The following is a 27,259-nucleotide window of genomic DNA, read 5'->3' on the forward strand; positions in this document are numbered from 1 at the left end:
TCCGAATTTGCCGGTAACGTCAGCCGAGTTGCCTGCCGATGGCATCGCGGGCCCGAGTTGTAGCAACGGTCGTTCCTCAAGTGCTGGCAGAGCGGAGCGCGTCGACACTGCATTCTATTCCGCGACGAAGCAGCAGCAGCACGTTGACAAATCGCAACAGTGCAAGCAAGCGTTGTGAGGAAAGTCGGCGACCCAGCGGAAGTTCGACCTTCTCGGCGTCAACGAGGGGAGCCAGGCAAGCGATGCTGGAACTGATTTTGTCATTGTGGACATGAAGGTCCTGAACGACTTCTTCGCGCAGGCGAAGTGCGGTAGCTGCGGTTCGGGACCCCTGACGCTCACGAAGGCTGAGGATAAAGAGTATGGCTTGGCAGTCACGCTTGTGCTCGTTTGCGCCACGTGCGAATTCGAGAAGAAACAATTCTCCTCCCCAAGGGTTGCTGGGACTGCAAACATCACTCCCTTTGAAGTGAACATGAGGGCCATGAAGGGTATACATTCGATTGGCGAAGGTGTTACAGCCCTTGCAGACTTCTGCGCGTGCATGAACTTGTCCCACCGTGGCCTGCACCATAAGACTTTTCAGGGGCATTTGAAAACCAAGCTTCTTCAAGCCTCTGAAGCCTGTGCAACTGCAAGCGAAGCTGCCAGTGCAGCAGTTGTCAAAACTCTCTGCGCAGACCTCCTGAACCCAGTGGGCAATATTGATGTTGTCTTTGATGGGTCTTGGATGACCCGAGGGCGAAGCTCCCACATTGGCGTGGGGTGCATTATAGAGCTCTACTCGGGTTTGGTCTTGGACCACGTAGTGTTGTCCAACTTTTGCCTCGGTTGTGCCCTCGGACCAAACCCAGATGATGACGGGTACAGTGACTGGTATGCAGCCGACGAGTGCCAGAGGAACATTGACTGCAATGCAGGCCGGATGGAGGTAGAGGCTGCACTGATCATGTTTCAGAGATCCTTGGCCAAGTATGGACTCTGATACACCACTGTTGTTTGTGATGGAGACTGCCGCACTTTCTATGCGCTGACTGCAGCAGGAGTGTACGGCTTCATCAGCATCAGTAAAAAGGACTGCATCAACCACGTGGCCAAAAGGATGGGGACAACCCTGTGTGGTGTTCTTGACAAGACAAAGGCCCAGGGGGAGTCACTCGGAGGTGGAGGACGGCTCACGCAAGACCGAATCAAGAAGATTCAGAGCTACTACGGCTACGGCCTTAGGAGCAACCGCAACGACGTGCCAGGGAGGAAGCCACGCTCTTGCACATGACGTCCACAGACAGTGCACCAAATCACAGCAGGTGCCCTGACGGGGCTGAGTCATGGTGCAAGTACAACCGAGCCCTTGCTAACGGCGAGGATCCACCTGCACACAAGAACCCCCTTCCCGACTGCGTTCGGGTTGCCCTGGAGCCAGTGTTCGCCAGGCTGAGTAATGAAGACCTGCTGGCACGGTGCAGTGATGGAATGAGCCAGAATGCCAGCGAGAGCCTCCACTCTGTCATCTGGACCCAGACATCAAAGAACTCCAACGCCTTTCTCAACAGTGTGAAGAGGGCTGTTGCAGAGGCCGTTGCAGTGTATAACCAGGGTAGGCGAGCAACGATGGAGTCTGTCACTGCAAGCCTGGGCTATGCTGCCGGCAACGGCTTTGTACGCCGCAGCATAGAAAAAGACAGCCTGCGCTTGCACAAGGCAAACGCAGCCCACGAGAGCCGCAGCGGCGTGAAGGAGAGGTTCTCCAAGCGGCACAGGAACGACACGTCTGGCGACTACAGCCCGGGACAGCTGTAAGGGACCCATCCGGCGCCACACAAACAAAAGGCCCTTCTTAAGGCCATAAAAATTCTGCTTATGGAGCTGGCTCATGCTGCTGACGCCTCCCATAACCTTTTCCAAGGTCTTCTCATTACATTGTGAAATTTTTTTTTACACCATGGTCGTTCTTTCTATTTTTTTTTATTTGTTCCTATAAACGTATTATGAAACTTAATATCTCAATTTGTTCAGGAAGAACTACATTTCATGTTTGCAAACAATATTGCATAGAATCCCTCATAGAATTTTGTGCAATCAGTGTCAAAACTTCAAATGCAATTTACTCAGCTTCACGTTTTTTGCCGATGTGCCTAGCCTTACGGGGGTTTTCAGTGGTTTCTTTTTTGACGATTTCAACCAAACTTACACCGTTGAATTCAGAATGAAATGACCTGCATGCTGAAGCTATTTTTAATGGTGCAACATGCACCACATAGTTGTAATGAGCAATAACGTAACCTCGTTAGGCTGTGTGAATGGCATACTGAGCATGATTAGCATAATTTTATCTAATAAACCTTTTTTTTACAGAAATATAAATAGCTTCAGCATGCATGGCAAGTCTTAGGCTAAATTTTCATACCATTTATTTTTAAAAATTCCAATTAAAAAGTCCCTTAACGGCCTGTAAGAAATGACCTAATTAGGCTCCAGTATTTCCTCTGTAACTCAAAAACTAAATATGCTACCTTAAAACTACCGTAAAATTCCGAGCAAGCGCCCCCCCCCCCTCAGCAAGGCGGAATTACCGGCAAAGTGAAGGGGGGGGGGGCACTATCTTGGAACGGCACCAAAATTCCAGATGGCGGCGACAATTGTTTTTACGGGAAAAAAACGCAGTGCACGTGGTTTTAAACTTTCATTAGGAAGATGAACTTTATTACGCAAAAGATGTTACTGTTAGTTACTTTGGAAACCATTGGAAAACTTAGCAGCAAAAAAAAAGTTTGCAGCACTCTGCTGCCTCAGTCTTCGGGTGCTACGGCTTGATCTTACTGCTGTTCGTCACTTTCGAAACCATCGAAAGGCTCCTCAGAGTCTGTAGCCAAAAACAGTTCAGTGCACTCGTCTTCCAGTCCACCCCGCTCTTCTGGCACCACGGCTCCGACATCTGCCAGCCCGCCGTGCAGGTCGCCGTCCTCGGAGCCATCGATTGCGTTTGCAATGCCGCACCCCTTGAAGCAGCGCGCCACAAGGACCTGCTGCCGCGACGGCTTCTTAAAGTTGCCTTTTGACGTCATTTCGCCATCGCAGGAAGTTCGCGGAAGTCTGGAAGGCGCTTAATGCCTCCGCAGATTCCTCGGGCGTCCTCTGGCTCTCGTTCATGGCGTGGCACATTGCAACGCCGAACCGCTGCTTCCAAACCTGCTTATGTAGTGGCTGGAAGCTACAAAGCTACCTAACTGCATGCTGTTTGCTATTTTCACAGCCTCTTCAGACAGCAGCCAGTTGCTAACGGCGCGTCCCGTGCTTCTTTCGTGCTCTAAGAACTCGAACAGCGTATCGTCCACGTACTTGCTGAACACTGGGGTGCCGTTGCTTAGCTTCCATCGAAGTTTTGCTTTTCCGAAGTTTTGCTGCAGCAGATTGTCAAAATTCTTCACCTATTCACGTATGCGCTTTCGGTCGAGCTTGAACTGTCGAGAGGTCTGGTGCACGTTTTTCCCGTGCTCTCGGTGCCATCGGATCACCTCGATTTTCTTTGCAACTGTGTAGGAATGCATGACCTACCACCGCCAAAACAAAGAAACAAATGGCGTGTAGCGTTCGGTTGAAGTAGATTGGATTGGATTCTTAGACTGGCTCCAGCAAGCCAGTGTTGCCTGCACGTCGTGCGTGATAACTGTGTGGAGGGAGGGGGGGTGCTTTCACGGAATGGCGGGGAAATTTGAAATTAGCACTGAAGTGGTGGGGGGGCGCTTGCACGGGTGGGGGCGCTTGCTCGGAATTTTACGGTAATTGCATATTTGAAATCAGGGAAACAAGACACATATGCACAGTAATTTTCATGGCCCTAACTTAAATAATAAAAAAGTTCATTTCAAGACCCACGTCTCCCCTTAACTGGGTCAACTTGTCGTTCTCGAGTCCATATGTCGTTTCGGGCGGCGGAGACTTCGGCAGCTTTGCATAGCTGTTCTGTTGTCGCAAGAGTAAGCTTGTTGTCACAAAGAAGCTTTTCGCGTACTTTGTCACATTTTGCTCCGAACACAAGCTGATACCTAATCATTGATTCCGTCATTGTGCCAAAGTTGCAGGACTGCGCCAGCTTTCTTAGGTCGCAGAAAGTGTTCCGTAGGCTCACCTTCGTCTTGAACGCGTTGACGAAATACGTAGCACTCATGCACTTCATTTAGCTGCTCGACAAGATCCTCGTCAAACTTCTTGATTACTGGGGTGTAATCATTCCGGTCCTCACCTTGGCCGAAGGAGAAGTTGTTGTACACTTCGAGAGCGTCGTCGCCGGCTATGCTGAGCAGCAGTGCAAGCTTGGTGGGACCCAGCGTTGGTGTTTCCTTGGGTGCCGCTGGCGCTGAAGCAGTCAAAAACAGCTCAAACTTTTGCTTAAACAGGCGCCAATTCTTGCTAATATCGTCATTCAGCCGCAGATGCTCGGGCGGTTTCAACAAAACTTCCATACCGCTTCTGTCCGGTTCCGCCGTGGCCATGGTATCGTCTTTCAATGCCGAGAATCGCCCGTGGCCACTTCTGACGCCATGTTTCGTGCTTATCAGGAACCGATGCCAGCCGTCTCCCAGCGAAGAATCGACATTGGTTTATTGTGCGCTCGTTTTATACAGTGCAGTGCAGAGAGGGGGAAACAGGGTGGGGTGGACTGCCTGCGCACGCGCGCTCTCTCAGGCGCGCTTAAACACGATACACGCACTTGACTTCTGATAGGTAAAAATTGTTTGATGTTTAGCATGCAGTCGTTCTCAATTAAAGGGACTTTAGGGGAGACAAGTTGGCCTGTATTAGTAGAAATCAGCACTAGCAGTTGTGTAATAAGGCAGAAAATGCCAGAAACGTGAAAACAGGTGACGACGCCCTGTACGCTTTTCGGTACTGCGGTTTTTGACGTCACAAATGTTGTGAATGGCAATAGCTCTTTATAGAAGCATCTATAAATGTTTTCCTCAAATAAACAGTTCCTAATTGGTTGAGCACATGAAGTAAATCAAAACTTTCCGTCAGCTGATCTCATTTAAAAAGTGGAGACTACAGCTCTTGTACCTTGCAACACAGGCTGCTTCCCTCATGCTTCAGAGTCAGCCAACATGCTTTCAGTTTCGTTTTGGAAAAGCACCGGTGCGCACTTAGTGAAGTCAATAACCGACTCCGGTGAATGCCCGAGCTTCTGCAAGCAATATCCATGGCAGGAAGTGTGCCCTCGTTAGGTTCGAACCTTATCGCCCGTGAAAGGTTAGGGTACTTACTGCCGGCGGTTATCCGAACAATCTGAGCTCGTGTTTTTCCATTCAGTGCGAGCCGCTGCTGATAAATAATCCATAAACCGTGCACGCGTAGCTCTACCCTTGTTATGTTTGGGCAGGGCGGAGCCTCGGTCATGAAGATGGGTGCGGGAAGTGAGTGTATTTCATTCCAGGTTGGCACAGCGCGTGAGAGAAGAGAATATGAGATGGACGTATAATTGCCTGACGAGGTGAGGTCAAGGCTCCTGCTTAAAGGGACCCAGAAAAGCCTTTTGTAAAAGTTACAAAAGGCCTGTGTTGTCGCGTAGCACCAACATAGCGGTGCAATGCCGTTGGAATTGTTGATCTACGCGCCAGAAGCAATTGAATGCACCTCTCCCCCTTACCCAAATACCGTATTTATTCGAATCTAGGCCGGCCCCGATTCTAAGCCGACCCCCGAAAGTCCGAAGGCGCGAAAAAAAAAAAACTTACCTCGAATGTAGGCTGAACAAAAAGGCAGGGCCAGCGTTCACAAAAAGAAAACACGTTTATTGAACATGAAGATGCGGTGCTGGAACTCAATCAGTTTCTCTTCAAAATCACCGGGCAACTTCTGGGCGATTGAGGTTCGACGGCGGAGGCTAAAGCCGAAGTGCTTCATGAATTTCTGTAGCCAGCCCTGACTGGCTTTGAAGTGTGCCCGCGATAAGCCTCGTTCCCTTAAAAGCTCCCTTGCTTTTGCCTGGAGCACTTCCGTCGTTACTGGAAGGGCAGCTGCTCGCTGCGTCTGAACGAAGTCAGCCAATGCCATCTCCATTTCATGGTGACGGCATTCTCGTGGTCCGGTGATTGCCAACCTAGTTGCGGCGCACGCAAAATCCTCTCCCGTTGCGTCCTCCAACGACGGACATTTTTTTCATCCACGCCGAAGTCCCGCCCGGCTTGAACGTTCGACGACAACTCCGCAGCTAAAACAACTTTTCTTTTAAAAGCGGCACTATAATGGCACCGCTTCTTTTTGCGCTGTCAAAACCAAACGCCACACCGCACGCAGGCCACTGTCCCACAGAACAGGCGAACAGGGTCCGCACAATTCAAAATGGCGGCCTATGGCCCTTAAGTGGCTACTGGCTCGTCTAGTAATGGCTACAATACTTTCTTTTCTGGGTGGCGCTAGCTGCGCGCCACTTTACTTGGAAATTGGCGCGTATTTCAAAATCCTCGAATCTAAGCCGACCCTGGAGTTTGATATATCAGTATTTCAAAAAACCTATCGGCTTAGATTCGAATAAATACGGTATTTCCTCCACCCTCACTGCTTCTTTCAAAGCAGCTGGAAACACTGAGAATAGCCATGTGACATCGCGACGCTCGACTTCCGTTCTGCGCTAGCTACATTCCTGCGCCTAGGCACGCGTCAATCACTGGATTCGCTGCGGACCCGCCTTTGCCTCGGGATCACGCAGGAAGGAGGAAGAGCAGCCGGAAGCCAATGGCAGTGACGTTGCCGGCGGCCGACGATCGAGCGAATCAGGGGGCGCCTCGCCGTTGGCGTCAGCCGCGATCACCGTTGGCGTCGGCCGCGACCGCCGTTGTGTTAGCCGCGATCGGCTCGCTGCAGTGTCGTGTTCATCGGCTGAGAAAGGCCATCTTCAAAAATTGTTTACAAATTATCCGTACAACGTAGGGGGCTCACACTTGGCTCAAAAATCCCCCGTTATGTGTTCTGCCACCTGAATGCATTTGATTGCCACCTTCACAAAGCTTTTCTGGGTCTCTTAAGCGATGCATAGCCAGGCAGTCACGCTTGCACGATATTTGAAATAGCGCTTGTCACTTTTTCGCTCGTGGTCGGCGTGATAGGGTCTTGGTGTCCGGTGTAGGCAGGCACACCGACTGTTAGAGGGGTGAAAAGCATTTCTCATTCGGTGGCAAGACAATAATGACACTCCAAGCCAGCCCGCTTGGCCAGACAAACATTGTCGGCATTGGCCAAGGCTTGCCAGAGGTACCACAGCCAGCGTGAGAGCACCTAGACCGCACCGGTGCACCACCCCTAGTTTGTGACACAATGGCTATGTCACGAAACTGTGAAAGGGAAGGGGGTGAGAGCGTTGCCGCCTTTGTTTGCTTATTTCTCAGCAAATACCGCATCGTTGCTCATCGAACAAAAGCCGAGAGAGCTACGAAACATGATCTTTCAGTTAAAATAAAATTTCATTCAGCCTTTAGTGTCCCTTTAAGGATAAATGTTGCTGCACCGAAATTGGCCAGACGCATGAAAAAATTCGTTCCATGAAAAGGGACATTGATGCATAGCAATTTTTATTTTCTTCAATAAAAAAAAGAGTAGCGTTAGCAAAAAAAGGCTTGAGCAAAGCAGGGGCGCTTGCGATCTGCAAGTTGTTTTTTTTTTCCCATTTTGATAGGCAGCGAGATCAGGTGCATGCCCTTGTGGAGTGCTCCCGGGCAGGTTTCATGTGACCTTTGCATTTCCCAGACAACATGCCCACACCTACCACAGGGACTCCTGTGCACGTTTTTCGACCATTTTTGTGCTGTTGGCATGCGGCGCTGTAGAGTTGGTGTCTTCATTCTGCACGAAAAAATAAACGTGAGGAGAATTTTTTTATTCTGGTACTTCTTCTATTGCTGTGGGTGGGGCCATCTTCGATGCTGGGAGCATTTGAAAGATGGCATGTTGGGATCAAGTAATTACAGTAACCACTCGGCGTAGGCTGTTCGTTCTGCTTTGACAAAACTTGTACGAAATGGCTGAATGGCAGGCAGTTTGTGATTGGCTGTGTAGTAGCAATGGGTTTACCACGAGCCATAGATGGTTTTCTGGATCGTTTAGGAAAAGTCAGCATTTTGCTTAACACTGCTGTGTTTAAAGTCAAATTGCTGTCATGCACACTTGTGGAAACATTGCTACAATGCACTGGGGCCCTATGCTGGGCCTTGAACGGAATTTGAAGGCCTAAGATTTTTAGGTTTCAAGGTTGCATTGTGAGGTACGAAAAAGTTGAAGGTGTGGGTGGCTCTGAAAATCGTAGTACGCACTGGGAAATGGAAACACCAGCACTGGGTTAGAGTATTGAGAAAGGGTGAGGAACGTTCTGGTGCGCCTTGTATACATTGCCGCATGGGCTCAAAGCTTCATTATACATCGCAGTGGGTGACGACACCGCTGGCCCTGGTCACGGGTAGGGAAGACGGAAAAAGGGTGCCTCGATGGAAGAGGCTAGTGCAGGGGAAAATGCTCCTCGTCGTAATTACCGTCGGGTATAAGCGGACATGCATGGAGCTGTGGCTCGATGAGAGCAGCACGCAAGTTCCAACAGAAAGCTCAACAGCAGGTGAACAGAAGGTCAAATTAGGCGTTCACATTCCTGGGAAGTTCTAAGCGACCCCCGTAATTTTTTCACCGTGCGGCTTGGCTGCAACTGGCTTAGGCTCTGGATGCTTTTGGGGTTTCAGAAGGTGTGCTGACGTGTCCTGCTCTATCCTGTCTCGTGCGCTAAGTAGAGTGGAATCTCGGTCATACGAATCTCAAGGGGCAGCAAAAATATTCGTATCATCAGAAAACGAGAAAAAATGGATTAGGGCCGCGCATATGACAGGCGGCGGCAACATGGCGTCGGCTCTTGCCGTGAAGAGGTGCAAGTAGCTTCAGCGACCGCTTGTAACCTTTTGTTAAAACACGTATCAAGGTGTAAACTAAATTGCTCGTGCGGGAAAGGAGCTCACAGTGTGGGAGAAAACTGCGCTATAAAATCCCATCCGCGCCAAATATCTGCAGAGGTGGCTCAGCCAGCTACTGCGAGCACTTCGAAATTGCTGCCAAGAGGCACACGTCTCCCCATTGGCACAAGTCGTGAGGCTTCTCCCACTGCCGTTTGCGGCAACCAAGGCAGAGGCTGGCGCCAAGGTGCCGGCCTGAATCGTCAACGCAGGAGCTGTAAGAACGCACGCTCATCATTGATGTGACGTGCGCGCACGAACCGCATGCGATTCGTGCGCATCGGCGTTGCGCGCGCGTTATTACGGCCGCACCAACGCTCCCGTCTCCCGTCCATGCCACAGTCGCCTGCTCGCGGCTCGCGTGTTCGTATCACTTTTATCGGAGTGGTAAATATGTACGGATCATCCTAATTTTTTTACATTGCATACAATGCATTTTCGCCGGGGAATTTTGAAAATTGTATCACAGCGAAATTCGTATCAACCGAATTCGTATCGCCGAGATTCCACTGTAGTAATGTTTCCCAGCATTGCCAGTGTTTGATTTGTACTTTTTCTGGTTTCTTCTCAGTGGGGGGATAGGTTGTGAGGTGGTGAATTCTTGCTTGCAGAGCTCGACCAGCAGCGCATTTTTCTCATCTGTTTTTCATCCGACCGGGGGGAAGACTTGATGCCGATAGTTTCCTGGCATAGTATGGTTGCCATTGGGTGTGCAGTGGGCAGTATTTCAAATTCTAAACTGGCTCATCTTGCGTGGGGCATAGAGAAGAACGGACTGAGTTTGGTCTTGGTGTGTATTACTGCCCTGCTTTGCCAAACCTTACAAAGACCTTGCCGTCTGCCCTTACCCTTGCCACTGCAAACTGCAGGTTGGTTAAAGTGGATCCCCCTCCTGCAGGATCTCTGGCTTTCCTCTTCCACTGTTTCCTCTGGCTTTGTGGGGACAAGTGCGACTTCGCCTGCTGTGTTTTTGGAGTACTGGAGACCTGCACCCCGAACTGGTAAGCCATGCACTCAAACTACTGGCTGTGTTTGAATGACTGTTTTTTCTACCACCTGGGCTAATCTGAGCAGGCTTTCTCTGCCGGAAACTTGCGGGCTAGCCTTACTGGAGAAGCAGGTATAGTTCTGGGTGGCCGAGTGCCGAGAGATTGGTGTGCCAACTCGTACTCACTGCCCTGAGACACTGTGAACACCACCAGCTATTTTGGAGGTCACATAGCCAGAACTGAACTCTAGGCTTGGGCGAATAGTGGAATTTTGCTTCGAATCGAATTCGAAGCGAATAGTGATTTTTCTCGAATAATTTCGAATCGAATAGTTCGCATATCATTCCTACTTTTAGATGCGACGCATCTCTTTAACTCGCCTTGTCCCTCCATCCATGCATCCGTAGTCCGCATCCCTCCCCCATTCTCCTCGCCACGCCAGCTGTGCGGTAAAGCCGCTCTCACCGCAGCGCCATCTTGCGTTAGCGCTTGCTCTCCTCGCCATGCCATCTGTGCGTCGGCGCGCGTTAGCGCTCGGTTAGCACGGTGCGCATGCGCTGCTCTCTCTCATTCCCCTCACCGCTAACGCGCGGTACATATAAACGCGATAACTGCGTCGCTCCGCTCCGTCGTTCCATCACCGGCGCTCCGATGACATCCGGTGACCACCGATGATTTGAATGGAGACTAACAGGTCTGCTACCGCGATGGTCGGCGCAACCGTAACAAGCACCGCCCAGATGCGTCGCATCACCCCATGGTTTCCCCCCGCGGAAAGATGTGGTCAATTTTTCTCACATACTTTGGAAAATGATAATCATTCATCGTAAAATTGCACGTGCTTAAGTAACTGATACTCATACAATAAGTTTCGTGAGTCTGAACTGTGTTCATGCACTTTTATTTTATGAACACTGGGGGAAGGTAACATAAAATGTTCATGTTATAAAAATAATAGGAGCACTGCAAATGCTGCACATCTCGTGTCAACAGCTGACGGCACAGTTTGTGGTCTCTCTCTACCTCACAATATGCGTAACCCTATCATTGCACAAGGCAGGCACTCATGCGCACTGCGAGGAACCACCGTGAGTTCGAGCTAATTGAGCACGCTCATGATACTGAAACTCCATCGCGCCACCTCAACACCGCCTCTATTGGGCAGAGAGAGTAAGGGCGACAAAGGAATATGCCCAAGGTACGGAGGGAAGACGTTTATTTTACACCAGTGTCCCAGTTACATACCGTATTTACTCGATTGTAACGCGACCACGATTGTAACGCGAGGGGTGACTTTTCACCGAGCCAAAAAAAAAAAAAAAAAAACGAATGTAACGCGAGCAACGAGAGGGAAAAAAAGTACCGTATTTATTCGAAAATAGGTCGAGCACGAATATAGGTCGACCCCCTAAAAATTGAAGTCGCCGAAAAAAAAAATAATATATTCGATTATAGGTCGGCCCATACTTTTAAGAAAAAAACTTGAGGAAACTTTTTAAAACTCCCATTTATTTACAACGCGGTCACCTCTGGTCGGAGCCACACAATGCGTCGTCGTCGGAACTTGCGCCGCATGCGCCGCAGTTCATTACCCACCCCCGCCCCCGACTGGCTTTGAAGGCTGAACGGCCAATCCCGCCTCGCAGCGCTAACTGTTGAGCTTTGGTCTGAATATCTTCGCAGGACACTCGGTGTCCTTTCGCACGCTTCTCTTCCACGTGCAGCCGGAGTTTTTTCTCGAGAGCATCGTGCCTCCCACCACGAAACGCACGACGCAGTCCCCTACAAGCAAAAAGTTCGTCCCGCTGTTTCCGCCATCCCCTGATCAGCTTTTCATTAACGACTAACTCTCGCTGAGCGGCGCAGTTGTTCAAGTTCTCAGCAAACAGGATCACCCGCCGCTTAAGTCCGACGTGACATCGCGAAATGCGCACGAGAAAAACGGTGTGTGGGGAAATCACAACGAAGCAAACACAAAGAAAGCGCATGAAACGGAGAACGGGAGATAGTAGAGACAGCGAGCGAAGCAGGCAACGCCGTTCCGTTCACGAGGTGGCTACGCTAGGTGGCGAAAGTCACCTAGCCAAGCCAAAGACACCAAGCCAAGCCAATCTGGCTCTCTAGCCAGTACGTAAGCTCGCTCGTGTCCGGTTCGGCCGCAGGTAATGCGCGATAGCCGGCAGTGACTGTGGGTGGTTTTCTTACGCTGATTGTTTTGTTATTTTTTCCTTTATTTTCTTGCCTGTCTTTGTTCTAGATGCTCCGCGCTGCCGCCTCAAATTGAGGAGCGCTGGGCGCGACGGAGAAACGGATCGCTCGTTGCGCCCGCCATTTTTGATCACGACTATAGGTCGAGGTTCTTCGGTCACGATTATAGGTCGACCCTCAATTTTTAAGCACATTTTCGGAAAAAAAAGGTCGACCTATATTCGAATAAATACGGTACCTTTATTTACTGCGAGTTTTGCTCACTCGTCGCTTTAGCCATCGGTGATCAATACCCTCGAATTTCACTCGCTTTCATCCCCATCGTCGTCGGTGGTCGAGCCCTCCTTGTCGCTGTCCTCCTCCCAGATGCAGTCATCCTCGGTGCCATCCAGTTCATTGGATATGGAGCACTTCTTAAAAGCGCGAACCACCATGTCATGTGGGAGGCTGTACCACGCGGCGGACACCCACTCGGCTATCTTCGCGGCGCTTGGTCGCTTTATTCTGCCCGAAGGCGTCGGAGCCCGATCTTCTCGCATCCAATCTCCGTAGAGCTTCCGCATCCCATCCTTGAATGGTTTATTTAGGCAGACGTCCAACGGATGCAGCACGGACGTCATACCTCCGGGAATGACAGCGAGCTGCGTCCGAGATTCCTCCATCTTCTTCTTCACTTCAGGGGTCAGGTGACCGCGAAATGAGTCGAGAACTAAGATGGAGGCGGGGTGGAGGAGCGCACCTGGCCGTCGGCACCACACAGTCTTGACCCAGTCAAGCATAAGCGCAGTGTCCATCCAACCTTTCTCTTGGCAGCGGACAATCACGTTGCTGGGGAACGGTTCCTTCGGGATGGTTTTGCGCCGGAAAATGATGTACGGTGGCAACTTGTGCCCATCCGCCAAGCAGGCCAGCATCACGGTTAGCCGTGTCTTTTCGTTCCCTGTTGTCCTTATGCGGACTTGGGGGGCACCTGTTTCGTTAACAGTCCTGGACATAGGCATGTCCAGGAAAATGGGAGTCTGATCCGCGTTGCCGATGTGCCCCAACGGCATTTGCGACGAGCGGCGCAGGTCGATCACGTAGCGCTGAAACTCTAGTAGCTTTGCTTCGTAATCCGATGGCAGCTTCTGTCTAATCGACGTAGTTCGCCGGAGGGAGAATCCATTCCTTCGCATGAACTTTTGCGCCCACCCACGTGAAGCCTTGAAACTCTCCCTGGGTATCCCCATCTCTCTGGCTACGTCTCGGGCTTTCCATTGGATCAGCTCGACGCTGACCCCCAAGAGCCGGTTTTGCTGCTCAATTACGAATTCCGCCACTTTTTTTTCGAGTTCAGTGTGACGGCCACAAAGCTTTTTCGGCCGGGCTCACACTTGAAAAGCGCTTCACGCTGGAGCCTCCATCCACGGATAGTTGATTCTGACACATCTAGCCGCCGAGCCGCGGCAGAGTTTCCGATTTCCTCAGCTACCAGAATTGCATTCCTTTTAAAACGGGCATCGTACTGAGCTCGTCGCGTTGCCATTTGCTCGAGAAAGTCACAGAAGCACAAAACGGCAGCTTATGAAACACAGGCGCAATCATGGAGAAAAGTCACAAACAAAAATAGGATTGGATTGGATTGGATGTTGGGAGCGTGTAGACGTTGCTAGCATAAAATTGAAAGATCGCTAGATCTGTCGTAGCCAATTTAAAAGCCTGTGCCGCGACATTGCCAAGGCAAATTTTGAGGCGATTCGATTGTAACGCGAACCCCCTAATTAGGTCAGAAAAACTCTGAAAAAAACTCGCGTTACATTAGAGTAAATACGGTAATTTACAGTACAGTTACGCACTTCCCTTAAGCTGAAAGGGGCAATGGGGCGCCACGCGCAAGTGTGCGCGTCGTCGGCGCAAAGCCAGTGGGCTCTTCAGTCAGGGCAAAGCTTTGTCATGCACACATTGCAAAAAACTCGCGTGAAGGAACCAGGCAGCAGTCTGGTGCCAGATGGCCTCTGGCATTGCATTTCTGGCATTTCCAGGCCCCCCAAACCTGGAGCTGTTGCTCAGCAGGCCACGACTGCCACACACTGCGAAAGTGTACCCTCACAGCCAGCGACAGGGGCTTGGCTAGAGCCTTAATGCCGAGGCCTCTGTCTACATGGCACCCATCGGCACCATGCGTGAGAGGCTTGCCAGCAAAGCGGCCCTGTAAATTTCTGAGAACAATGTGGGTCTTGCAGGGCACCAGTGAGGAACACAACAGCAACGTACCATTTTCCCTCAATTACAGCACCCTTCCTAACGTAAGCACCAAAAGTGTTTCGAAAACTTCCCTTTTCAAGGGAATGCGCATCAACTGAATGAACCAGAGGAAAGGGGGTGCTTAGGATAAAGAAAAGTGGTGGTTATTTCAGGAAAAGGCCTTGCAGAAGCGTGACCCAATCGAATGAAGTGATCTGAGAACTGTGAATACATCTAAGCCTTCTCATTTCTTTTACACCCAGTTGCAATACTCCTATATTCATTACTTTTGTGGCACTAGTGCATGTTAGTTTATTGTCTTTATTTCTTGCTCATTTATTTGTAAAGTTCACAGCAAAGAATACAAAAAAGACATTAGTGCTCATCAACTCACTCAATCCAAAGTCATTTATACACAAGATTGAAAAGCAGTGGTCTTCACATACCGACTAAGCCCTTGCGATAGAGTGCACAGGTATATAATGCAATGAAAGGATCACACTGTTTCTCCCTAAACTATTTTTTCCATTCAATGATGGTTACAAGATGAATTTGGTGTCATTGTGATACATGATATACATTCCCTTGGAGCTCAGAATGACACTAAGCATGGTAAATGCACTGAAAACCTTGCCTCTGTGTTGACAAGTGTCACAAGCTCTGTGTCAGGGAGCACTTCTTCAAGATGTCTGCCAAGTCCCAGCCGACGCCGCTTCATGATGGTGTCCTCCACGTGACGAGGTACAACTCGGAACAGAAAGACTTTCTCAGCCTTCTTGAGGGCCTCCAGAACAAGAAGCTGAACAGAAGAAAGCATCACATTTTAGTTCATTATTATAGTTATGCGCCATTTTCCTTGCAACAGAATTCTCATGTACTCATCGGAAACGGGCACTTCGTCTCTAAAATTTTGCTGCTGGTGTGAAACTGTCCCACGTTATTCATTGTAACTTGTTCCTTGCACATGGCCTTTCGTATTTACATTATGCTGTGGTATAATTCTCTCATCTGCATCAAAGACGAAAAATTTTTCAAACTGCCAGTGTAAATAAACAGGTAATATCGACACTGTCTTCACTGAACTACGGAAAATTTACTTGCAACTTGACCATTCTTTACACTATGCATAGTTTGGGCCGATGCTTATGTTAGTGAACAGCACGCACAAGGCTGCGAGTTGTCTGACGCTGCTGCGTCCAGCAGCTGCGAGAAAGCTGCATGAGATAAGTACTCGAGAAAAAAATTGTGTCCGTCCACTCCGTGAAGAAGGACGACCAGCGGAGCTGGGCTGCGTAATGCAAGAGTCTTTGCAGCGGCTACTTGCCAAGTAATACTCCCGATAACACGAGAGTTATAGCCGTCTTCTGTAGTCATACTCCGTCCAACGCACGATGTTGAAAAGGCAGCTTACAAAAACCAAGCGTGCACAGATTGCCTAAAGTCGGCTTCCTTTGTAAGCACAGGTGCATTGCTGAGAAGTATTTCTCCCAGGAGCAGTATAAGCCGCATATGAAAATACGGAGGCCTGAGGATGTTTTGCAATTTTTTAATAATTTTTTTTCCATAGTGGGAACCGTTTAGTTCGCGGCGAAGAAACCTCCTCAACAGAGTTCGTGACACCATACCTGCAAAGGCTGTCATCAAGGCCAGCCCTAGACAACCTCCGTTGTTAAAACCTGTATGGTGGCAATCGGGGTATACTATCTTGATCGCAGCGCGCGCACACTTACCACAGGCCACGTGCAGTTACATCTAGTACACGAGGCTTCCTAACGCGCCTCCTTGTTCACAAGAGTGCTGCGCACGTTTTTGCAGCGGCCACCCGCTGCGCTCCCCACTGTAGCTGAGGGTTCGTGCACATAACTTTCAAAAGCAGAATATATTTACTCGATAATCTGACTGGCATACTTTTATGTCCAGTGCGATGTCGTCGACTGGCTTTCCATTCACCAAGTCATTTCCTCCGACGTACAGAGCCACAAATTTTAGGGGCTCAAATTTCATCCCGCGGAGCTTCCTCGTGAGCCGCGCCGCGTTCGCGCCGCCGAAGTTGAGCGTGCACACTTGAGAGTTCTGTCCCATATAAAGCCTTGTTTTTTGTTTAGTTAGGGAGACTGGTTTTTGAGGACATTTTTGTTGTTTTTTAACCTGTGTGCTTGAGATTTACACATTGAGCGTATTTCAACATCCTGAGCACGAATATGCAGTCAGTTTTCGTCTATTGGGTGTAAGTTTAGAGTTGTGCAACATGCTATGTCTCTCCGTTTCGGGCAATTTTTTTCATTATGTAGCTATTAAATACTCAAATAGCTTTTATCCCTTTGTGCTCTAGAAGTACCAGGGAGTGCAACTATATCACTGCAGTAATTTTAGCATGGTTTCTGCAAACGCTGTAAAATTCGTAAATGTCAGGTCATCGATTTACAACGTTTTTTATAAAATTAACTGCATAAAATCTTGTGCCAGCAAAAAGAAATTCTGTACTTTTGTGGTTTTATTGCACTGTTCAGTTCATAAGCTTTCGAATGCAGCAAAAATGATGTAAATCGAACCAATACATACCAAGATATTATACCCGACAGCTGGCCATGTGGGAAAAAAATTGGTTCTGAGAAAACGGGGCACGAAGTTGGCAAATATAGGAAAAAATGGTTGTCGGGAACCGCGGGGTCGCAGCGCAGCGCAAGAGAGAAAGTACCAGCGGGGCAGGCTTTCGGAATCGAACTGCCCGTGCTGTGCTGGCGCACCAAGCACGCGCCGCTCGTCTCTTTATTCTCGTCTTTCATAGCCAGCGCCAAGGCGCTGGCTAAGAGCGCCAACCAGAGGGCGCTACAGGGCCCCCCGCCCAGACGGAATGTCGAACGTGACGCGACGGCGAGGCAGGCGGCCGTTGGTTTTGGGGGCGAGCAGTGGAGTGTTTAGGCCTGCGATGTCTGCGCGGAGTTTGTTGGGTGGCGTCTCGAGGTAGGCCGGTTTGAGGCGGTCCAACGAGACAACTTCTTCGCGGCCATTCAAGAGGATGGTGGCGGACTTCTGGGTTTTGTTAAGGACACGGTACGGCCCATCGTAGGAGGGGGTAAGAGGCGCCTTTACAGCGTCCTGCCTGAGGAAAACGTGTGTCGAAGACGCCAGGTCGGGATGCACAAAGATGCGGTGGTCTGAAGAGCGAGGTGGGACCGGTCGCAGGTGCTGCATGCAGTCCTGCAGGCATTGGAGGTACTCAAGCGGCTGGGGCGAGGAGGCTGTAGGGACGAACAAATCGCCAGGAAGCCGCAGGGGTGTGCCGTAGACAAGTTCAGCAGTTGAACAGCCGAGGTCGCGACGAAGGACGGCACGCAGGCCAAGAAGCACTACAGGCAGGTGATCAACCCAGTGCTCTCTATCCGAGCGCGCAGTGAGAGCACTTTTTAGCTGGCGATGGAGCCGCTCAACGATGCCGTTGGCACAGGGATGGTATGCCGTGGTGCAGCAGTGTTTAGTGCCAAGCAAGCGGCTGAGGGAAGTGAACAGGGTGCATTCAAACTGCCTGCCTCGATCCGTGGTAACAATGCCAGGGCAGCCGAAACGGCAAACCCATGTCGAAACGAAGGCTTTTGCGACCGTTTCTGCCGTGATGTCCGGAATTGGTACGGCTTCGGGCCAACGGGTGAAGCGGTCAATCATTGTGAGAATGTACCGGCAGTCACGGGAGGGAGGAAGTGGTCCGACCAAATCAAGATGCACGTGGTCAAAGCGACAGCTTGGTGGCAAAAAAGGCTGCGTTGGGTAGCCCAAAGGGCATGCGCACATATTCAAACAAGCCGAAGGGTGTAGTGATGGCCGTCTTCGGGATATCAGCAGGCTCGACGGGGATTTGGTGATATGCCTTGACAAGGTCCACTTTGCTAAAGATTGTGCACCCTTCCAAGTGGCTTGTGAAATCCTGGATGTGGGGTAGGGGATAGCTGTCGTGGACAGTCTGAGCGTTGAGCGCCGGTAATCACCGCAGGGATGCCAGTCTCCACTTTTCTTTGGAACCATGTGCAGTGGAGACGCGTGGTTGCTGGACGATGGGCGGATAATACCGAGTTCCAGCATGTGCTCGAATTCACGTTTAGCAGTCGCCAGACGCTCACCGAAGAGGCGGCGCGGCCGAGCTGCGACTGGTGGACCACGCGTGACGATGTGGTGGGTAACGCTGTGCTTGGGCGGCTGCTTTAAGTTGCAGGGTCTCGTCACCTCAGGGAAGTCTTCGAGGATTCTTGCGTACGGGCATGAGGGAAGCAGCGTGCGGATGCCAGTTGGAGCGGCAGTAGACAGTACGCCCAGGATGGAAAGGCGTGTCTTGGTGTCAATCAGGCGATGGTGACGCATGCTGACGTCGAGGTCAAAGTGGGTGAGGAAATCGGAGCCGAGGATGGGCTGAATGACGTCGGCTACTACGAAAACCCACCGGAAGGCGCGTCGCAAACCAAGGTCGAGAGTGAGGGACCGCAGACCATACGTGGCGATAGAGGTAGAGTTCGCTGCACGAAGCGTAGGTCCAGGTGACTTAGAAGTACGCTCATCCTTGGTGGCCGGTAATACACTGACCTCAGCACCCGTGTCTACAAGGAAGCGCAAACCAGACATGCGATCCATGACCAGGAAAAGGCGGCCAGGTTGTAAGGCGAGGTCACTTGCTGCCATCAGTGATCTCGCGGCGCGTTTCCCGACCAGCCGCATGGGGAAGTGCAGTGACGGGCGCGATACTGGAAAGTGCGATGGTACCAGCAGATAGCCAAGCTTCGAGGGCTGCGCGAGTAAGAACCACCCGGGGAAGACGAACGGCGGCTAGGACGTGGGGAGGAGCCGCATCGGCGATCAGAGGATGTCTGAAGCGCTTCAATGGAAGCGGCGAGTTGATCGATCCGAATCTCTAAGCGGGAAACGGCCGATGACTCTACTGTCGAAGCTAGGGGGGCGACTGAGGGAGAAGTCGCGTCGTGAACTCTATAAGCAAGCTCGGCGGCGCGGTCGAGGGTCAAGTCCCCTGCAGCAGCTAAAACGATGCGAGTGGACTGTGGCAAGCGCTGCAGAAAGAGTTCTTTTAAAAGTGCACCGTTTGAGTCCACGTTGCTTGCGCCCACGAGCTGTCGCATGGTGTTGAGCAGCTGGGAAGGGCGGCGATCTCCAAGCTCTTCGTGGGTGAGCAGGTGCCGGAGGCGCGTGCTCTCGGACGCCGTGGTTCGGTCCAGAATACTCTGCTTGAGCCGCTGGTACGGAGCGTCGCTCAAAGGTGCACCGATGACGTCTGCCACCTCATCAGCCACCTCCGGAGGCAGGTTGCAAAGCAAGTGGCGAAACCAAGTAGTCTCCGAGGTGACGCGGTGCAGGTCGAAGCCGTGGGCGAACCAGACGTGTGGGTTCTTGCGCACGAAGGTGGGCAGACGGAGCTGTATGACTGCGACGTCCGGCGGCCGCGAGGAAACGTCAGGCAAAAGAGGGCCCGAGGGCGCGAGGTTGCTGGGGTCGGTCATGTCTTAGTCCAGAGTCACCACTGTCGGGAACCGCGGGGTCGCAGCGCAGCGCAAGAGAGAAAGTACCAGCGTGGCAGGCTTTCGGAATCGAACTGCCCGTGCCGTGCTGGTGCACCAAGCACGCGCTGCTCGTCTCTTTATTCTCGTCTTTCATAGCCGGCGCCAAGGCGCCGTCTAAGAGCGCCAACCAGAGGGCGCTACATGGTCAATTAGGCGACTTCACAGGACGACAGCTTTGTGAATACTTATGATACAGCTATGATATTTTGCAGGTACATTGTTTGGGACCTGTAGACTGCAAATAAAATTAATGCAGAAAATTGATTTTTTGGCAAATTTTCCTCAAGACCAGTGTGCCCCCTTAAAAACTTCATTTCGCTGTCTCCAATAATTGCACCTTACAGCAACCTTGGCCGCTTCGCGGTCATTTCCTTTGTGGGTGCGCACTGCGGCAGCGGCTGTTGGAAGGGATGGCTGCGTGCTTTGTTGCAGACGAGGTTGCTCTACAGCTTGGTTGGTTGGTGATGGCTGTCTCAGTGGATCTTTCAATCCGTGATATACGCAGATTCGGGAGTTGCGCAGCGTGCAGCAGCAGAAACCCGCAAGTGTCTCGCCCAGCTGTCACGCCGCACAGCAGCCGCAGAAGTTTCAACGCCGTAGTGGCTTGCCTGCATAGCGTGCATGTCTTGCTAGGCTCATGGCGAAGCACACAGCCAAACCAGCGTTAAAAAAAAAAGGGTGCATTTCAAACGCACCAGGCTATCTGCAAATGACTTCATTTCAAAGAACTACCCTACCGAGTGATTTTTTTTTACCTGCAGTCCTGCCGTACAACAGACACGAACGATCTTGGTGAACCTTTTTAAGGTGCTGTGAACAACGGCGAGTGTTTGAGGTGTCACCGTGCATTTCTTGCAGGTAGTTGTGTGATAAACTACAATCGCTAACAACAACAATGAATGCCACGTTGAAAGCCTTGTGGATGCTGAGCATGCTTTTCATCCAGGCGTGTCGGCGCCGTACAGTTCTTTCACACTCCAGAACAGCCCATTGCAGGTTAGGCTGCAGCATCCATACAAGAGAAAGACCAGGAAGGTGACACAACACGTGCATTTATTCAACGTATAGGATACACAAGTTCGGCGGCTTCAGTGCCCAGAAGATGCCTGGAAAAGTTCGTCATGATGGTCCTCGAAGTGCAAACGAAGCTCGCCGACTTTACAGCCCTGATGATGTCCTGAAGAAATATGACTGTTGGTCCACAAGGTGCAATCACCACAGCTACTGCTGGTGCAGCAGGGGCAGCCCTATTCGCCGACTGGGGTCCGCACTCTCTAGCGGGCAGGTTCTGCCGAGAGTACAACTGATTGGTCTGGTTGCCCAACCGTTGCACAAACAAGAAGATTCCACTCTCAGCACATCCCTTGCCCCACCCACATGCCAGGTTGGTCAAGGATATACAGGGTGTCCCAGCTATCATGCACCAAGATTTTAAAAAAGAGTAATGGCGTAACTCGAAGAAAACCCAATGGATAATGTTTGCAGTACTGTGGAGAAGCGGACCGCATTTTTTCGTTAATGAGACTTAATTAATTAATTGTAATTAATTATCTAACTCGCGAAGTACTGCCCTAATCACTAAAGTGTCAATGAGGCACTTGTAGGTACCCACGAGGGGCATCTAACTGCGGTATTTTCAGCGACGAATAATTACGTACACACTTATTCTGACTGATAAAGAAAACCAGCGAAATATGAAAAATACCACGTGACGGCGCGTCCGCGCACATCGTAAAGCAACGCCCTCAAACAGGCTGCCTCTGAGTTAGCCAGAATGAAATAAACAAAAGAAAGAAAGAAGAAATCGCCACCGAGTTTGTGCCTTATCTGCACACGCGCCTTATCAAGGTGATGCGCTGTCTCTTCGGGTGGGTAACACCGGAAGCAGTTGCTTTCAATCAGCTTATTTGGGGACGCTGCATTACAATGCGCACGGATGCGCCGTCACGTGGTATTTTTCATATTTCGCGGGTTTTCTTTATCAGTCAGAATAAATGAGTACGCAATTAGTTCGTCGCTGAAAATACCGCAGTTAGATGCCCCTCGTCGATACCTACAAATGCCTCATTGACACTTCAGTGATTAGGACAGTAATTATCGAGTTAGATAATTAATTAGAAATAATTAGTTAAGTCTCATTAACGAAAAAATTAGTCACCGCTTCTTCACAGTACTGCAAACATTATCCAATAGGTTTTCTTCGAGTTACGCCATTACTCTTTTTTTAAAACTTGGTGCATGATAGATGGGACACCCTGTATATCTTGAGTGTTATCTATATTGAGAGCCGTTGGCTGAACTGGAACAATTCGTTTTAATTAACTGATTTTCTTTACAACGGTGGCTCATGCGGCCCATCGAGGAGCGCTCTTCTTGCTCTCTGTGACGCAGTGGTGTGCGGGCGTGGCTTCCGCTCGCCTGCTCGCGTTGCACGATCGCACCTGGAGCACATCGGTGGCATCGTCCAGCGGAAGCGCTGCGTACATGAGTCACCAGCACATGTGCAGGTCAGCATTTGTACCTGAAAAACAAACAAACAAGCAGACACAAAGGCACACACACACAAAAACAACCGTTTCACGACACTCACCACGGCACAATGGAAATCAAGCACAAAGTGGCAAGCACGATATTGTACAAATGTACAAGTGGTGCTGCCCTGCGCCCCGTCCACGGCACAACAAGCACAGGTGCGGCCGGGCGGAAATCCGGCAGGGTCGCCAAGGGGGCTGTGTCGGAAGAATGGCCGACCACAAAAACGGGGCAGGGTGCTTGGGGCAAGATCACCATTAGGCATTCGAGGAGCAGGGTCCCAGAGTGCAGATGAAGGCACCTATCGCGTGCTAGCGCTGAGCTGCCACCGCACGCTGGCCATCCCTTGAATTCCTAAAGCTAGCAGACTTGCTCGTAGAGAACAGTTATATGGTGGCGACCATAAAACTGGGCATGGCACTTGCAACTCATGATGGGGCATTCAAGAATTGGTGGTGCCCCCAAGTAGTAAACTGTGACATTCCACTGCATAAAGGGCTTCTGCCATCAGGCTGTGCAATTGATTTAAAGTGTAGTAGACCTTGTGGCGAGGAAGGCTATCTAAATCTTTGCGTATGCCAAACGGCGCTCTTTATCAGTGAGGTCACTGATGTACTCTCGTTTGCAAGTCTGTTTCATGAATTCGCAAGTCTGCTTCATCTGTTGTGCGCATAAAACAGGAAACCTGTTTGTCTCATCGTATTCCGGGTGCACTGTGCGCCTTTTCTTGCGCCCCACTCCAGGCACATGCTGTCGCAAGACCTGTGAGGGCTGCAGTTGCCTGGAAGGCGTGGCCTGCAATAATAGACGTGCAAATTTCAGTGCAAGTCTGCTTCATGAATTCGCAAATCTGCTTCATCTGTTGTGCGCATAAAACAGGAAACTTGTTTGTCTCATCGTATTCCGGGTGCACTGTGCGCCTTTTCTTGCGCCCCACTCCAGGCACATGCTGTCGCAAGACCTGTGAGGGCTGCAGTTGCCTGGAAGGCGTGGCCTGCAGTAATAGACGTGCAAATTTCAGTGCAAGTCTGCTTCATGAATTCGCAAGTCTGCTTCATCTGTTGTGCGCATAAAACAGGAAACTTGTTTGTCTCATCGTATTCCGGGTGCACTGTGCGCCTTTTCTTGCGCCCCACTCCAGGCACATGCTGTCGCAAGACCTGTGAGGGCTGCAGTTGCCTGGAAGGCGTGGCCTGCAGTAATAGACGTGCAAATTTCAGTGCAAGTCTGCTTCATGAATTCGCAAATCTCCTTCATCTGTTGTGCGCATAAAACAGGAAACTTGTTTGTCTCATCGTATTCCGGGTGCACTGTGCGCCTTTTCTTGCGCCCCACTCCAGGCACATGCTGTCGCAAGACCTGTGAGGGCTGCAGTTGCCTGGAAGGCGTGGCCTGCAGTAATAGACGTGCAAATTTCAGTGCAAGTCTGCTTCATGAATTCGCAAGTCTGCTTCATCTGTTGTGCGCATAAAACAGGAAACTTGTTTGTCTCATCGTATTCCGGGTGCACTGTGCGCCTTTTCTTGCGCCCCACTCCAGGCACATGCTGTCGCAAGACCTGTGAGGGCTGCAGTTGCCTGGAAGGCGTGGCCTGCAATAATAGACGTGCAAATTTCAGTGCAAGTCTGCTTCATGAATTCGCAAATCTGCTTCATCTGTTGTGCGCATAAAACAGGAAACTTGTTTGTCTCATCGTATTCCGGGTGCACTGTGCGCCTTTTCTTGCGCCCCACTCCAGGCACATGCTGTCGCAAGACCTGTGAGGGCTGCAGTTGCCTGGAAGGCGTGGCCTGCAGTAATAGACGTGCAAATTTCAGTGCAAGTCTGCTTCATGAATTCGCAAGTCTGCTTCATCTGTTGTGCGCATAAAACAGGAAACTTGTTTGTCACATCGTATTCCGGGTGCACTGTGTGCCTTTTCTTGCGCCCCACTCCAGGCACATGCTGTCGCAAGACCTGTGAGGGCTGCAGTTGCCTGGAAGGCGTGGCCTGCAATAATAGACGTGCAAATTTCAGTGCAAGTCTGCTTCATGAATTCGCAAATCTGCTTCATCTGTTGTGCGCATAAAACAGGAAACTTGTTTGTCACATCGTATTCCGGGTGCACTGTGCGCCTTTTCTTGCGCCCCACTCCAGGCACATGCTGTCGCAAGACCTGTGAGGGCTGCAGTTGCCTGGAAGGCGTGGCCTGCAATAATAGACGTGCAAATTTCAGTGCAAGTCTGCTTCATGAATTCGCAAATCTGCTTCATCTGTTGTGCGCATAAAACAGGAAACTTGTTTGTCTCATCGTATTCCGGGTGCACTGTGCGCCTTTTCTTGCGCCCCACTCCAGGCACATGCTGTCGCAAGACCTGTGAGGGCTGCAGTTGCCTGGAAGGAGTGGCCTGCAGTAATAGACGTGCAAATTTCAGTGCAAGTCTGCTTCATGAATTCGCAAGTCTGCTTCATCTGTTGTGCGCATAAAACAGGAAACTTGTTTGTCACATCGTATTCCGGGTGCACTGTGCGCCTTTTCTTGCGCCCCACTCCAGGCACATGCTGTCGCAAGACCTGTGAGGGCTGCAGTTGCCTGGAAGGCGTGGCCTGCAGTAATAGACGTGCAAATTTCAGTGCAAGTCTGCTTCATGAATTCGCAAGTCTGCTTCATCTGTTGTGCGCATAAAACAGGAAACTTGTTTGTCTCATCGTATTCCGGGTGCACTGTGCGCCTTTTCTTGCGCCCCACTCCAGGCAAATGCTGTCGCAAGACCTGTGAGGGCTGCAGTTGCCTGGAAGGCGTGGCCTGCAGTAATAGACGTGCAAATTTCAGTGCAAGTCTGCTTCATGAATTCGCAAGTCTGCTTCATCTGTTGTGCGCGTAAAACAGGAAACTTGTTTGTCTCATTGTATTCCGGGTGCACTGTGCGCCTTTTTTTGCGCCCCACTCCAGGCACATGCTGTCGCAAGACCTGTGAGGGCTGCAGTTGCCTGGAAGGCGTGGCCTGCAATAATAGATGTGCAAATTTCAGTGAGATGGATCACTACAAAATGGCAGCAACTATCACTTCCTTGTAGCTGTAGATAATTTCCATTGGTCTTAGAAGGACCACTGGCCTGGCAATGAACTTGTCATTAAGAGCAAGTGTGCATTCATGTGTGTGCAGAGGTAAAATCTGTGAGCAACGCTCAAATGCCTGGCCTTCGATGCATGAAGTGCAGCCAGCTGGTAAGCACCGTCGTGACAAGCGAGATTATGGGAACAGCACTGTGGCAACTAGGCATGTGAGAAATATTTCCGATGCTTCTGTGCTGTGGGAATTATGGAGGTCCGCCATCTTCCCTATCTCTCTCTCGGCTCGCCGCGGAGGCGAGAGGGGGAGGTCCCTCTCTCCCTCCGCGGCCCGAGCGTCCCCCGCCGCGAGAGGATGACGGCAGGGGCACGGCCGACCCCGTCACGTGACCGGTTTCTCCGGAAGTTCCGGTGGCGTCAGCCTCAAAAGGGGCCACAAGCCATGTGTCTGGGGCAGATTCTGGGAAGTAGTCCTTAATGTGGCACCTTGATGTGCTCAGATGGGCCGTGATTGTGGCTCTGTCACTTCCAGATACTACCCCAGAGGCTGCAGGACCACCGAGCAGCTTAAAAGAAGAATAGTCGCCTCTGTTTACCCGGCTCAACCAACTTTGAAGCTTTTTACAAAAGCCTCTCACCTTGTCCCCAGAAGAGACAACATTAGTGCCCATCCCCTGCATGCTGCTGTTAAGATGGTTCAGGTGCTCAAACAGGTCACACAGATAAGCAAGCTTTGCCACAAAAGAAGAGTCCTGAAAAGGATCTCCGAGTGCCCTATCTTCTGCCAAAAAAAGACTCAGCTCCTCTCTAAGCTCGAACATCCTTGCGAGCACTTTTCTGCGCGACAACCAACGCACCTCGGTGTGCAGGAGCAGGTGTTGGTGCTCGGCACCCATCTCCTCGCACAGTACCTTGAAGAGGCGACTGGCCTTAGGCCTTGCCTTGACACTGTTCACGACTTTGACAACATGTTGCATAACACTCGCAAGCTCTGGACTCGACTCCTTTGATGCCAAAGCTTCCCTATGAAGCATACAGTGTGTGAACGCTACTGCACTGTTCACTTTCTTAACGAGTCCTAAAAAGCCTACAGAGTTTCCAACCATGGCTAGAGCGCTGTCGGTGCACACAGCTACACACATGTCCCAACGAAGACCGCGCGAAACGAAAAAATTGTTAATGGCATCGAAAATATCTTGACCTCTCGTTGTGGTCTCGAGTTCCAGACAGCAAAGAAGTTCTTCGGCAATGACAGAGTTACTCACAAAGCGCACAAACACTATAAGCTGTGGGCTCCCGGATACGTCGCAGCTTTCATCGACGGCGAGGGAAAACTTCCCAGCGGACTTCAATTTATCAATTACTTGGTCCTGCACATCAGACGCCATTTCTCTGATTCTCCGTGCCACGGTGTCGTTCGAGCACGGTATTTTGTCCAGTTTTTTCACATGCTCTTTCCCTATGACAGCACCGACGACGTCCTTCATGCAGGGCATAAGCAGAGTCTCGCAGATGGTGTGAGGCTTCATCTGTTTGGCCACGTGGTAGCTGAGCATGTAGCTTGCCTTGATAGCATCTGCAGAGCTTGCCAGCTGAAACGACAGTCTAACTTTGTACGCTGAACCGAACCTACATACATTGCATCGACAGTCTAAAACTGGTGCCTTAACTCTTTCGTTACCACGCCTATTCAAATCGATCACCGGTGGTCGA

At 50.7% G+C, this 27,259-nt stretch overlaps 1 protein-coding gene across 8 annotated transcripts in view; it reads left to right on the top strand.

Moving 5' to 3' along the window:
- Window positions 1-27,259, top strand: part of LOC144168803 (uncharacterized) — a 128,942-nt gene that overhangs the window by 18,972 nt on the left and 82,711 nt on the right. For 4 of the 8 annotated variants that reach the window (XM_077697769.1, XM_077697767.1, XM_077697773.1 and 1 more), the window contains one exon: window positions 9,883-9,985. Coding sequence is in view for 3 of the 8 variants with exons in the window: in XM_077697773.1 (XP_077553899.1) it covers window positions 9,883-9,985 (103 nt within the window). In the remaining 5 variants the exon portion in view is untranslated. Of the gene's footprint in view, window positions 1-9,853; window positions 9,986-14,202; window positions 16,822-27,259 lie in introns of those variants that run through there. The other 4 variants (XM_077697768.1, XM_077697772.1, XR_013322240.1 and 1 more) reach the window with 3 other exon arrangements.

This window comes from Haemaphysalis longicornis, unplaced genomic scaffold (assembly GCF_048455015.1).
Source record: "Haemaphysalis longicornis isolate Haplotype H1 unplaced genomic scaffold, Haemaphysalis longicornis Haplotype H1 scaffold_2, whole genome shotgun sequence".
NCBI lineage: Eukaryota > Metazoa > Arthropoda > Arachnida > Ixodida > Ixodidae > Haemaphysalis > Haemaphysalis longicornis.